We start from the raw sequence: 13,963 nt of genomic DNA, 5'->3' as shown, positions 1-13,963 counted from the left end.
TTTGGAGTTGAATCTTTAAATGGAAGATGAATTATTCAGTTGTTTTGGTCACCAGTACTGTGGCTTCCAGAGTTTTTTTTTAAAATGTTTTGCCACTCAGCATTTTGACCTGCCATAAGATTTGATATGTAGGCCTATGTATTTCCCAACGCCAAAGAAATTCTTGAGCTTGGGGCTTCGGTGCTGAGCAAACTTCCACCGGATCCAAACGCATTTGTCAACGGGGATGTGAGGGCTAAGCGAAGGCCAAGTTCCAAAATACACCGCCTCGCCTGCCACTGTAATAAAAAGTAATTGATGTCCCCTCCCAAAAAGGTTTTTAATTGCATGTATTTCTGTAGCATAAGGTTCTTTTTATACTTGTCTTATAATACAGTTAACAACGCCTCAAGTGTCTCCACTCTACATACTGTACATCCTGTCTGACTGTATGCAAAAGAACACCGAAGCGGCCATTTCAGCAAAATGTCACACGATCAGAGGCCTCCGCTCGGGACAAGCCTGATGCAAACCATCTGTCACTTGCTAGACTTCATACGAGATCCAGTGAGTGAAGGCGCCGAGGCTCTAAATGTCAGATTCCAATTTGACACGCTGGCCTCTGCATGATGGATGGATGCATCGTTTGGTCGTGTTGTTCTGTGATTGTAAAACAAACAAACAGCAGATCTGTTGTTTTTTTTTTTTTTTTTTTTTTTTTGTAACCACACAGCGCTGCTATTAATGGAGAGCGGTGACAGATTACTTTGCTTTGTCTGCCCTAAGGACTCCGACAGCCATCCGCCATCCATCGCCTTTCCGTTTCTTGGGCGCCGTCCCATTATTGAAGGGGACGTCACAGCAGGCTTGTGTCGGCAACTTTTTGAGGAAGCTTTGCAATTTTGTGATATATGGTGACACACGCAAATGTAGCTGTTCTGTAAATACTTCACCTGACAAAATATGGCTCCATTCCGCCATCCATTTTCGAAACTGCTTTTCCTCATTTAGGGGCGCGGGTGAGCTGGAAGTACTCTAGCTGCTGTAAGAAGCGTGGTACACCATGAACGAGTTGCCAGTCAACTTCAGGGCAAAATCATTCACACCAAAGGAATAGTTAGCGTCTTGAGTATATTTGCTTGAATAGTGATTAGTTCTGGACGCCACAATGACAATATTGACTAACAAATAAACAAATGACGGAATAATGTGGAATTTAATGCATTCCAATAAGCCCTCCAGTGCGGACTTTGTGGACAGCAGTCAGAAAATTCACTACGGCCACGGTGCTGCACATAATCGCCTGCGCATTGGTCAACTCATGGCCGGATTACATTTAAGTGATTGACGGAAAAATAACTTTTTTTTCGTGAATTTGGATATTATTCTGATGGTGAGAGTTCTTGTAGTTTACGGACCAATGTCATGCATGGACTTCAGCGACTCTATTCTGTTCCTGCAATATCAATGCCGACTGCAATGATTTTAATGTAAATGCAAAGCTTTTAATTTATTATTATTATTATTATTAGTAGTAGTAGTGGTTTTATTAGTCGGTTTAGTTTTTTTAAATATATGGAGTTTTTGTCGCATGCAAGATAAAATAAAAAGCTAACTAATTATTTTTTTCATAAAATAAACTACAAATCCCAAATGTTCAACCTTCATTTCTCTGTACTGTAATACAATAAATAAATAAACCCTTAAAGCGCTACAAGTATATTTTGTTTTAGTTAGCTTTGTAAATAATATGTAGTTACAGGTAGTTATCATTTCAAAGTACCCGCTTCATTTGATTTTTTTTCTGTTCTTTCCAATGTTTGTTCTGATTATTTTTTTAAAACAAATTTTTCTAGGACATTTTTCTCTCTTTCAGATAAAACCAAATAATGTCGCGTTGTGTCTCCTTACCTCATCGAATACATCATTTTATTGCCATGCTCCGAGATGAAAGTCATACAAGAGCCCAGAGGGGAGCAGGTTATCCACTCATGTTCTTTCCCGATGATGCACAATGTGGTGAAAGCAATGAACATTTCTTTTCACCCCCTACTCTATAGAGTTTTAACTCCAAGCACTCTACGTTCATATGCGTTGACATCATATTTGACCTTAATAGAAAAAAAGAAAGCGCGTAAGCAATAAAATGGAGCTTCTTTGTGAATTTCAAAAGGCTGCCACGCACCCCAAAAAAAATGGATTTGAAAAGATGCTGCATTTTATGAACCACGTCACCATGGTAACTAGGCATCCCAGATCCCATGATAGCAATTCCGTGTTGCTCCACACATACGCCCCACTGTTTACAGACCTGAGGGCCTTTGCTCATTACTCCGTTACACTTGAAGCCAGTGGCAAAGGAATAATTAGGTTGAAACCACGAAAAGAAGAGCATTGAATCTGGAATTTAGTGCAGGTCTGATTATCTTCTTGGCCCCAAATTACAAAAACAGAAAAGGAATGCTGAAATTATAATCTTGTGATAACGGCGTGACTCACTTCACTCGCGTGAAGCAGCTGAAGGTTGAATGTAAAAAAGCAAGTGCAGTGTTCTCTCTATTAAATCATCCACCTTGTTTCCAAGTAAACTCACATTCCCAAATTTACAATTTAAAAAATCGCTCAAATCATTTCTTTAGCTTGACTTTTCTTTAGCGTCAGCTTGCTTTCCATATTTACCCAGGAATGCATTTTTTATTGAGGTGATGACGGGTGGCTCCATGTTCGAGACAAGAAGCAGACGATACATCTCGGAGTCTAAAAAAAAAATACAATGAAGGAGAAAGAAAAAAAGAGTGATTGCTGACTCTCAGCGCCCAGAACTGATTCTCTAGTTCTGACGACAACAGTCTCCATGATCGTGTTTCTTCTGTCGAGACGGAAGTTCCAACAATTACAGTCAACATGAGCGTCGTACTATTACTAATACGTAAGATTCCGTCAAATTATTATTCTTTCAAGTGTTTGCAGTCGACTTTAGTGAAATAATTAATAATGATTCCACCTCTATGACTGTTAAACCCACGACTGCGGTCCTTTTCGGAATCCTTTTGACCTTATTCCAATCTCTATAAGCTATTTCACACCCAAAGTCAGTCAGGATAGACTGCAGCTCTCACCAACCACGACCCAAATGAGAATAAACTGTCTAGAAAATGGGTGGCTTGATAATAGCAATCTCAGTTATTGTAGTCTCAAAAATGACGGTGCTATTTATTTCTTTCTAATGACTGCCGTCTCCAAGATTGAAATCAGACTTGACTGTGCCACGAGTTCCTTTCAGTGGTTTTCAGGTATCAACTCTGCACTTTAAGGGCATCAAAGCAATTTTAACATATGTGGTCAAAGTCTGTTTGAAAAACGTTATCCTACTGGTTTTCAATCTTTTTTTTTTTTTTTTAGCAAGCTGACTATTCTATTTGAGAGCATACACCCAAGTCGAGAGGCTTCAGATAACTTCAAGTCAAATGTCAGCGTGACTTTCTTTTGTCAGCACACTCGGCTGCCTGAGAAAGAGTCATTGTGACTTTGTCATTTATTTCAAAGCAGAAGTGCACCAATGCTATGCGGTCGACTGGATGTTAGAGTTTTACTGCAACGCATGAGCTTGGTTTCACTTTGTTCTCGAAGAGTATTGTACAGAACAAAAAAATCCTGCCATCAAAGAGATTCTTGGCCCGAAAAGAGACAGTTCATCATCTTTTGCTCGCCTTGGGCTGTATATCTTCACCTCGCTCGGCACATGAGGGTCAACGACAAGAATGGCAGATTGCAGATAAAGCAGCCTGCAACTCGAGACACGACTGGATTGTTGCTTTTAGTGTCGAAACAAAAGTGAACGGCTGTTGCAGGATGCTGTGCATTGGGTCGATTGCAATTGATTTCTTTCGAACCGTCATGTAAATTTCAGCATGCTAATCCATTAAACCAAAGAGCCGCCACAGGTCTAAATTGTTGTCGTTTTTTTTTTTTTTGGTAGTCCTCGTATGCGTGAGGTGAAACAGGTCGTTTTGAAACTAATTTACTGGGAGAGAGAATTCGAGGAAGCAGACTGACAGGGTCTTGCAGGTTCAGCTTTGTTTTTGACCTACCCAATAATAATAATGGAAAAAAAAAAACAAGCACGATGAAGATAGAAAGGCTAACCTTAAAAAACATCACAATTCATTATCAAGCTGTCTTTGGCATTCTCAGGAATACGTGGTATTTGAACAAGAGGCTTTTTTTTACGTGGGTCCTCTTTTAATTAGCGCCGACTGACCTTTTTGATTGTCGCAGCTTGTGCCACCCTTTTGAATAGCAAGCCACACTTCTTGGATATTTTTTTTTACGCCAAATGAATGTCAACTTGAATGCAAACTTTCCAGCAATGGGGGCAATTAAGTCGTCTGGGTAATATTTTGTATCTGTAATATTCTGCCAAGGTGGAAGGAATTATGAACAGTTATCAGTCAGTGTGAGCACATCACCTTTAGGCTTTTGCTTGAAAGCAAAACAAATAAATAAATAAAAATAAAAATGTCAAGAAAAAAGCTATTAGCGCAGTTTCCTTTTCATCAAAGCAAACATGGGGGGGCTGCATTTTGGTGTTACGCTGCAAGCAAGTGAAATAAGCTGCCAACAGAAGCGACGTCATCCCCAAAATCCAGGTTACAAACTTTTTTACTCTAAAATCCAAGTACAAACCAGAAAGGCCTCTGTGGTCAGAGACAAAGACGCGCCGAGGGTGAGAGGAAGAACAGCTTCCAAGTATCTTCAAAAGTCCTGTTGTGACTGATGCATCCCTCCTTGGACAACCTGAAAATCGATGAGGAAATCTTTGGACTTTTGTGCGGATTTTGCTGTTTTTTAACTTTAGTGAACTCAGCTGGGAGACGGTGTGAAGTCTGAGGTACAAAAAAAGAGGGTAGGCAAGCTCTGCAGGAGGATGTTCTCACAGTTTTGGAAAAGAATAAGTCATTGTTGAACACGAGCACGCCTGCATGCATACGTGTCGGCATCGTCTCCTGGGGGAACCCACTAATACCCTCTCGGCTCGTCTCCACCAGCAGAGTCGGAGCGTCGAGGCAAGAAGACAGCTCTCGTGGGCATTAGGCTGACTACGACTTGCATGCGTGATGGACGGGGAAGACAGACAGGTGGTGTTTACCGAAATAGCAGCAAGAGATGCTTCGGAGCTGGGAGAAGATTGTCAAACATGTCAAGAAGGAAGCAATTCTATGCTGTGATAAGAATTCATTATTTTTTAATTCAGCTGCAGGATTCTTAATTGTTAGCTAGCAACATAGAATGAAATTAAAGAGCTGCAAGTGGCGAGATGCTAATCCTGAACGTGTGCGATGCTATTACAAATTTGTTACACACACACGTCGAAGTTGAACTTGTTTATCACAGACAATTTTTAGATGCAATAGTGGCCTTACATATCATTGCATTCCAAATCTACAGAAGGATGCTATGAGCAAAAATAAGACTCAAATCCATAATTTATTAGGTTTGACTTTTTAGTTTTTGCCACACCAAACTAATTCAACAACTATGCTAAGAGTCGAATATCTAATGAAAGGAGGGCCCATTCATATTCATTCATAGTAGCTCTCGAGATTTGGAATCGTGTAAATCCTTGTTCTTGCTGCCGGTAGCTACATAGTCCAAAAAAAAAAAAAAGCCTCCCCAACAGTGTGGGCATTCTCTCAGATGTTGGATTTACACGCACCGTTGTAGCACAGCGAGAGATTAGCAGAAAGGAATCCTCGTGTGGATTCCTTTCTCAATCACTTGACACAGGGATGCGTTTTTCACTGATGCTTGAAATGTGGAATTTCCTCTTGAAAGCTTCCAGTGCACATTTTTCTTGTCCTCAGGTTTTGTTCGTTGTTTTTTAGGAGGAAGGAAGGACTTCCTAATCAATGACGTAAGGATAATGTGTTTTTATGCTTCATTGATTCTCTGTGTTAATCTCCAGGATTAATATTCATGTAACAAATAACAATTTAATGTTGTCATTTAAATTGGCTTCACACATCATCATAATATATATATATATATATATATATATATATATTTTTTTTTTTTATTTGGAAAATGTCCACAATTACATTGCTTAATGAGTAACGCTATTCAACAATTGTTACACTGTTTTTGGTGTCAATCAAATAATATTTTTGATATTTTTTGGGGGCGGGAGGAAACCTTTGCGGTGTATACATTCTGACAAGAATGCAACATGAAAACAAGTACAGATGGCAGGTCACTGACTGTTTTTACACAAGTGCCTTTCTTTGTGTACTGTAACTGACTTTTCAATCCCCTTCATCGGCGTATTGCAACTTTGTTGCTCACAGCAGTGGTGTTTCTGTTTAATTAAAAAGCATAATTCTTTTTCCTTTTTACGCAACACAATTAGTGTATCGTATCAAAAGAAGTTGTCATACTTTTGTTTTTGAATATTCAGGATGAAATAAATAGGCATTCACGATACATTGATGTGTGGCATACTCTGGTGTCTGTATTGTAAAATAAAATGCACACGACAACATCTGTTATTGCCCATCGTTACAATAGCCGACACGCAACGACTCTATCAAAACATGTGACGCTGCACTTAAAAATGTCACACGATGAAACAATCCCCGTAAACATGAGTGTGTGATTTTTATCTGCTGACGTGCATGCAGGAAGAGCAAGCGCTATCGATCGGGAGGACTTAAAGGCGGCTTTGGGCTCTGGCACCACATTGATGTTCGGCTGGGAGTCGGAGGGAAGGGGTTTTATACTGATTACCCCCCCAGGGACGGGACAAGGACACCGTTTGGACACAATGACCCATAGATGCACGCCTAACAAATCAGATGACTTAAAGCAGGCGCGCAGAACATTTCATTTCACTCTTTATTATTATTTATTATAAGCGTTTGTAGACTAAACACTTTTAGAACAGCTCCTCTTGGGTTTTATTTGGTGTTGGAATTGCAATGCATAGAACCCCACGGGCCATAAACGTTCGGCCCAAGTGATGTGCATAAATGTTGTTTACTTCTGACTTTAGGGAAGTGTCATCCAGTCCTTTTAATATCGCCATCTTGTTCTCATATGGCTCCACTCTTCCATTGGGGGATCATGGATCAGATGGGATTTATTTAAGTCATCACAGTCTCAGGAGGTTGTGCGCAATTTAGCTAGTGAATGCCAAGGGTTCGTCTTATTGCAAACCATCAGTCATCCGGCGATATATAAGATCTGACGGGATATGCTGATTTCCAGCAAAGGCGACGGCTCGTAAATCGAGGGCCCTGCAAACGCGGTCATGGTAGGCTGCTGGATTTAGAAAAGCTTCTTATGTTGTCACCGATGTGCTCTTATGGTCATCATGACTGAAGACAGACCACCCCTTGACTTTGACTTTGTGCTTGCACAAAAAAGGGAAACTGTAAAAGTCAGATGGGGTTTTGGATGTGAGAATGTCATCAGGGAGACGGTTTAGTGAATGGATGACAGATGACGTCCGCAACAGGCGGACTCTGGTCTGGAGCTGGACGCTTTTTACATTCATTCTTTTGTCTGGAACTTGGATACTTGAACATTATAACATTTAATTGTAGTCTAGAATGGCAAGTCATGCAAAATGAACTGAAATATTGAGTTCAATTGACAGTCAACGTCATCGCCCACGTTGCGTCATGGCCATTCAAAACAGCGGTGACGTGCAGGTTTTTAAAGTCAGTATCTGTGTGGAAACAGCCTAAAATGTCATGCGCAATATCATGAAACGAGATGATTTTATCTGTAGTATTTTCGATGCTGGTGGAGATTAAATCACTACTTCCAATCGTGCATTATCCTTGGAGGTAATTTCAACTCCCTTCGGCTTCAGTGGAGATAAGGAGATCAATAATATAAAGGAGTTGATTGCAAGCCTCCAGCCGATGGCCCATCAGACACTCTTCCAAGGGGAACAGTCCGTAGAGTATTTCTCAACAAGTTCTGTTCTTTGGCAAATATTCACTCAATTGCTGATGAGGTTTTGTAGTACAGTAGCTGCTGCTGTGCAAATAGTGTCTGGCGAACTCAGGTGATTACACTTCCTGCCCATTTCTCTCTGATTGGCAAAGGAGGCGGCATTTTTTTTTAAAAAATATTATTTTCGCCTTATAAGAGGATGGACCCGCTTGTGAATTGGGGCACAACAGTGTATTTGAATCATTATATGAGCAAATGTGGAATGTTGATTTGTGAACTTCGGCTCACCTTCTTCTTCGTCCCTCACAAAAGTAAAAGTAAATGAATAGGCTGTGATTTCATCTGGTTTGAAAAAGGAAGAGAACATTAAAACACGAGAAGGTACAGGATGAAATGACACTGGACTCAGGATGCCTCTTTTGAATCATGTTCATTAGCTGGGGAACATTGAGCCCATTTCAAAGTCATTAGTTGATAAGACAACACTCTGATTTGCCATTAAAAAAGTCATTTGTCGTCCCTCTCTGAGAACACTCCTTCGCACTTGCCTTCTCGGCCGAAGAGCTTTCCGACCTTCTTCAGCCAAGCTGACAACTGGGAAAGGGAATAGCTCCCGGAAATAAGTCCAAAATCCCTTTTGACAACAATTGTTGGCGCAGCGAAAGTGAATTAGAGCAAACTTAAGTGTTTTGCGGTGTTAGAGAACCGGCCCTACCGCAAATAGCAAAAATCAACAAGTAATTGAATTTAGATTTGTCTATAGATGCCCAGAATACAATAAAATACAACTTTAATGGCGGCAACACATAAGCTTTGTCAAAAAGAAGCTCCTTAATCCAATCCAACATAGTTCATTGGAATCAAGCCGCCACGAGAGGGCAGCAAATCACTACTTTAGTCCAAATGCATCTCCTCAACTCACGTCAACAAAGTTCCTTTGTACCGAGATGCCACAGAATTGTGAATAAGTAAGTTTTTCAGCAAATAAAGGAGGCTCACTTAAAAATAAAAAAGTAACAATCACGTGAATTTGTAAATGCTGAACCAGAAATATGTGGAAATCCACTGTATAAGTGAAAGCGCCTCAAATGTGATGCAGATATTAATTCATTTGATTTCAAAGGAATTCAACCATCCTGGCAGAAAAGAACATTTTATTTGGACTTCAAATGAAAACCTTTTTGTGCTTTGTGCGGTTTTGTCAACGGCTGCTTTATTACTATACAATTTGCACAGTCAATATATCTCTATTGAATCTCAATACAAGTAGCTAAAGTCAACACTGACAGAATAGTTGTAAATATCAAAAGACACTTTTCAGACAACCTTGCCTGTTGAACTAAAAGTATAGAAAAAGCCACCATTGTTAGAATTTTTAAAACATTCGGAAACGCAAAGTGTTTAAATTCAAGTCTCATCAGTCCTCACTCGATGACATCACCGTCAAGAATCCGTCGATGGAATCCAACCGAAGGCAAAAGCTCCATCCTGAAGCTTCTTTTTTTAAAATTTGGCTTTGAACACTCTCAAGAACCCGGAGATGCTCTCGAGTTGAGCGTTCATTCCCAATTCCAAGAGGAATGCTCCTGCTCCTCGCTGCAATAGAGGCAAATCCTGGCAAAATCCGTAGAAAGGTGGACGCCCTTCACAAATTGGCATGAATGTCCTCGTGTCGCAGCACTTTGTAGGTGACCCAGTAGAAGATGTTGAAAATGAGGAAGCTTAACGGGAAAACGGCTCTGGAGACGGTGTCGATGCGCTTGGCCCGGTCCACGAAGCGCTTGTGGAGGAACTCACCGTCGTGCACCGTCACGGGAGGCGCTGGGCGGAAAACGGTGGGCCCCTCCACGGCGGTGGCGTCTTTGGACTGCAGGCAGTGGCCCAAGCCGTAGCCTCGGAAATAGAAGCCACGGCTCTCCCGCAGCATCTCCTCGTCCTGTGGAGTCGAGCAGCGAGATCACACAGAGGCATTTCTTTATATATATATATATATATATATATATATATATATATATATATTTTTTTTTTTTATGGACTGAATTCACTCCATTGATGACTACTTTGGACTTTTGTTGCAATTTCTGGCCACTTTTTCAGGCTATGGCAACTCTTCACCCAAATAAATTGATCATTTTATTGAAACATAATGCGTTTGACTGTCTTAAAAAAAAGGCAATGTGGGTTAGAAACGAGCATTGATCCCAAAAAACAGGCAACATAATGGGATAAAGTGGAACAAAACACACACTTTTGAGGTTAAAACAAAAACAAGGTCAGAAAGGAAAGGGAGGATTAGAACACTCTTGTGGTCTTGACACAAAAGTGTTTGTCGGGGCAAATTGAACTTTCAGCACAGTCGGTTAATTAGTAAGGGTTTAGAGTTGAGGGTTCACACAGGGTTCACGCTTTACCCTGATACAGGCGCTGCAGTGTTCAGTCACATTCCTGCAGGTGGTATCATTCGCGGGAATGACGTTCACGTTCCGCAATGACTCGTCACTCCCGTTCAGACAGGCGAGTTCCTCCAAAACACACAGTTGCAATTATTATTATGGTCACTCCTCCTCCTCCTTTTTAATGAAATAAATTACTATCAAATAAAATATTTTGATTTGGGAAGATAATTCTAGGATCTGATATGATTCGGAGCCACGTATTCAAAAAGTCAAATAGCCGACATGACAGGAAAAGAATCAAAATTCAAAGCTGCACAATAGGACTACACGGTAAAGGGTCCATTCTTTGAAGGATAAAAGTGAAGGGATGGATTAAGTGCGTAACGTCTTAATAATTAAATCGTGAATTTCCTCAAATGAGTCACCATCTATTTCGGACAAATAAATGCTTCCCTTTTCCAATCGGAAAAAAAGTATAATCATGTCACTTCATAGACGCTATTGTCACATGCTAAAAAGTGCTTTAGAAGATCTGCAAGAAGCATGCTTTCCATATAAAAGCATGGAAAGACCATTCCGATCAGATTATTACTGTGAGTAGAAACCGCGCAACCTGTAGAGGGACAGTTGGGATACTTGAACATGATTTATTACTGTTTACTTTCTGTTGCTTCCAAGCAGGACACGCTCAACGGGGGAGAAAATAAATAAGTTGATTTTACGCACCTCACGTGCGCCTCTTCAGAGTTCAGAATTTCAGAGATCAGCTTGTAATAACAGCTGCTGGGGTTTTGATTATGTCTGCTAGCAAAGTCAATAAGACGTGATCAAAACACACAGTTGGAAAGAAATGAGGTTTGGAGTGAAGGCTGAAACATTTCTATCATTTCGTTTGTTGAAAAACAGGACCTTTGGTTGAACGCGACATTAGGGATTGATTAGACACTAATAACTAGCGCATCTGTTGATGGGTCCTCACAATGTATCCCACCCGGATCTCACCTCTCCACTTGCGTATTTATAAAGGTGAAAATCAGGCTCCATAGCATCAGGTCAAATGAAATGGTAAAAAAAGTCATTTGCCGCTGAAAAAGGTTTAGGAATACGTGCGTTTATCTTGTCGTAAAGCCCTCGTACCCACGATATGTTTGGCACTGTTATGACAATAGACCAATTAGACAGCAAAATCTGTTGGACGGTTAGCCGCATCGACTTAGACCAATTTTACTGAGCAGCCTGCACAGTGATAGCTTTTTCCTATATTCCATTAAGTTCCGTTTCTGGTTCTCCGCTGGATTTGGTGGTATGGATTTTGCAGGTTTGATTAGCTACAGGGTTGTCCAGGTTAGCTGTTGCACGGTGTCAAATCAAATGACAAAAGGGAAAGGACGGCAAGGGCATTTCAAGGGTCAGCAGTCACCATGGCAACAAGGAGCAGATCTTATTCATGGGATATGACAGCCAGTCGTAGCGTATTGTCACTTCCTGGATATATATCGCTGTTCATCGTAATGGGAGGCATAAGTCAAAGATCTGGAGCTTTTTTTTTTTTCTTTCTTTATATGCAGTCTGCAATTTGTATTTGTTTGTCTCGCCAAAGTGTGAAGGCCGGTTTGATTTACACTCACAATTCTTTGCTGCCGTTGCTTTTTCCTCAGCCTGATGAACTCCTTGTGCTGCCTGGAGACAAAGTTGACCGCTGCGTACTCCAGCAGGGCAGCGAACACAAACAGAAGACACACCGCCATCCAGATGTCAATGGCCTTCACGTAGGACACCTGCGGAACACACACACAACACACACACACACACGCACGCGCAAGGTCATGCCTCTTCTTCAATAGACAAATCAATGAGATTAAAGTGAGCATCTGCACCCAAACTCGAGCCACTTCTCCTGCTTGGCCGAGAATGGTAATGAGTCAGTAGGATTGGAGGGCAGTTGACACATAGCCATAAGACAGGTCACGGTTCGGGCTTGGGGAGATCCCCCGGACGAGTCGCTCATGAGAGCAAGTGTCACGGCGCATCAGCAACGGCCACTGAGCACGTGTTGCGAATAGATTTCATCCAATGCATCGGCGCTTTGCTGACTGTTAAGACACGAATACCAAAGTAGGAAAAAGGAAATGACACCCCACCATTCTCAATCAGCTGTTAGAGGAATAAATGTGTTTGATCGAACTGGCCCACAAAAACTTCAGCATTTTTCCATCCTCTGATTGGATGGTTAGTGTTTACATTTTTTTGTCATTGTAGCACGCCCTCCGAACAAGGATGAGACTTTACTGATGATTTTGTTTATGTTCATTTTTTTGAGCAACATTTATCTATAAACGTGTAACCTTTCAAACCTAATCACCGTAAGAGCTGAAACACATTACAAAACACACGCAAACAATTAACTAACATATTTCACATTCAACACTCAATATTTACAAACACAAAATACTCCTATGCATCATTTACACACCTTTTGCCTCTTCAGGGGGGGTGCTAGTGAAAGAAATGTTCGTTTTTCCGAAGATCAACTTGAAACTCGTGGCCGAACTGTTCGTTAAGTTACCTTACGTGTGAAGTGTACTAAACAGGAAGTTTGCATTCAAAATAAAAGTACATTCCTAAAACCGGAAGTAGTACGTATCAAGTAAATTTCAAATGAAAATAAAACCTAATACATAAAATCTCTACTGCTGTTCCAAAAATATGAATATGATTAGTTACATTTATGTTATTAGATGAATGTCGATTATGAAATGCCCAACATGATGTATGTTGTTGCATGCTGCGATACTGGATTTTTGCATACTAAGTGGTATTACTAGTTTGTATAACTGCAAATTGATCATGGTGGTATTAGGCGTTGGATTAAGTCAGGCAAGTCCCCACTGAAGGCAAAGACGCCAAATGCAGAAGTCGCCACTGTGTGAAAGTTTGTGTGTATCAGGGACATGCGGCAAGGTTCATCACACGTCCCTGTTGTGAATGGTTATGTGTTTCGATGTGGGGCGGCAGGAATAATTGTTTTTGGTATTTGGATAACCGACTGAAAATTCCATCCAATAGTCGAGTTTTCGGATATAATACAATCTGAATTGTGCAGTGCAGCGAACTGTATTTTCTTATCTCGGAATTTTAGAAGGTGAGTATGGGATGAAGTGACATCAAAACCACAGGATTGATTTTGGCAGCTAAATTAGCGCAACTGGCTAAGCCTAGTTTGTGAAAAATTGATCCGTAGAAACTGCAACTGAGTCAGTCTGTCAGCATGAAATAGTGCATAGTCATCCTTGCCTATTAATCCGCCCTTAAAAACAAGTCTGACGGCTCTTGCCAGCCTTTATCGGGAACTTGCTTAGCAGCTAGCTAAGTTTTAGTGTCCTTAATTTGCGATTGAACATGATTGTTAATGTTGGCGACAACAGTTTGTGATGGCAATTGTTATATTGCATTGTAAACTGGGCTCCAACAATCCAAGATCCAGCCTAAGACCAGTCAAGCCAGTCGCCCTGCCTAAATGAGAAATTTGCTGCAGCTTTTTTTAACAATCAAATGAAAAACATGAAATAAAAGTGTTTGGGCAGACTTCCAGTAGCGCTCAAATGTAATGGACGTAGTTAGCGCTTTAC

At 40.8% G+C, this 13,963-nt stretch overlaps 1 protein-coding gene across 3 annotated transcripts in view; it reads right to left on the bottom strand.

Annotated features, from left to right (window-relative positions):
- Positions 1-8,764: 8,764 nt before the first annotated feature.
- Positions 8,765-13,963, bottom strand: part of glra4a (glycine receptor, alpha 4a) — a 50,354-nt gene continuing 45,155 nt past the window's right edge. The window contains exons 8-10 of one of the 3 annotated variants that reach the window (XM_088294426.1): positions 11,963-12,112; positions 10,350-10,460; positions 8,765-9,874 (exon numbers count right to left, since the gene is read on the bottom strand). In XM_088294426.1, the coding sequence (XP_088150552.1) occupies positions 9,584-9,874; positions 10,350-10,460; positions 11,963-12,112 (552 nt within the window). In that variant the 3' untranslated portion in view covers positions 8,765-9,583. The remainder of the gene's footprint in view (positions 9,875-10,349; positions 10,461-11,962; positions 12,113-13,963) is intronic. The other 2 variants (XM_088294428.1, XM_088294427.1) reach the window with 2 other exon arrangements.

The sequence above is a fragment of the Idiotropiscis lumnitzeri genome, chromosome 4, assembly GCF_059441095.1.
Source record: "Idiotropiscis lumnitzeri isolate Australia: NSW breed Sydney's pygmy pipehorse chromosome 4, RoL_Ilum_1.0, whole genome shotgun sequence".
Lineage (NCBI taxonomy): Eukaryota > Metazoa > Chordata > Actinopteri > Syngnathiformes > Syngnathidae > Idiotropiscis > Idiotropiscis lumnitzeri.
Note: the sequence above shows the minus strand (reverse complement) of the source record. Positions and strands in the feature narration are given on the sequence as shown.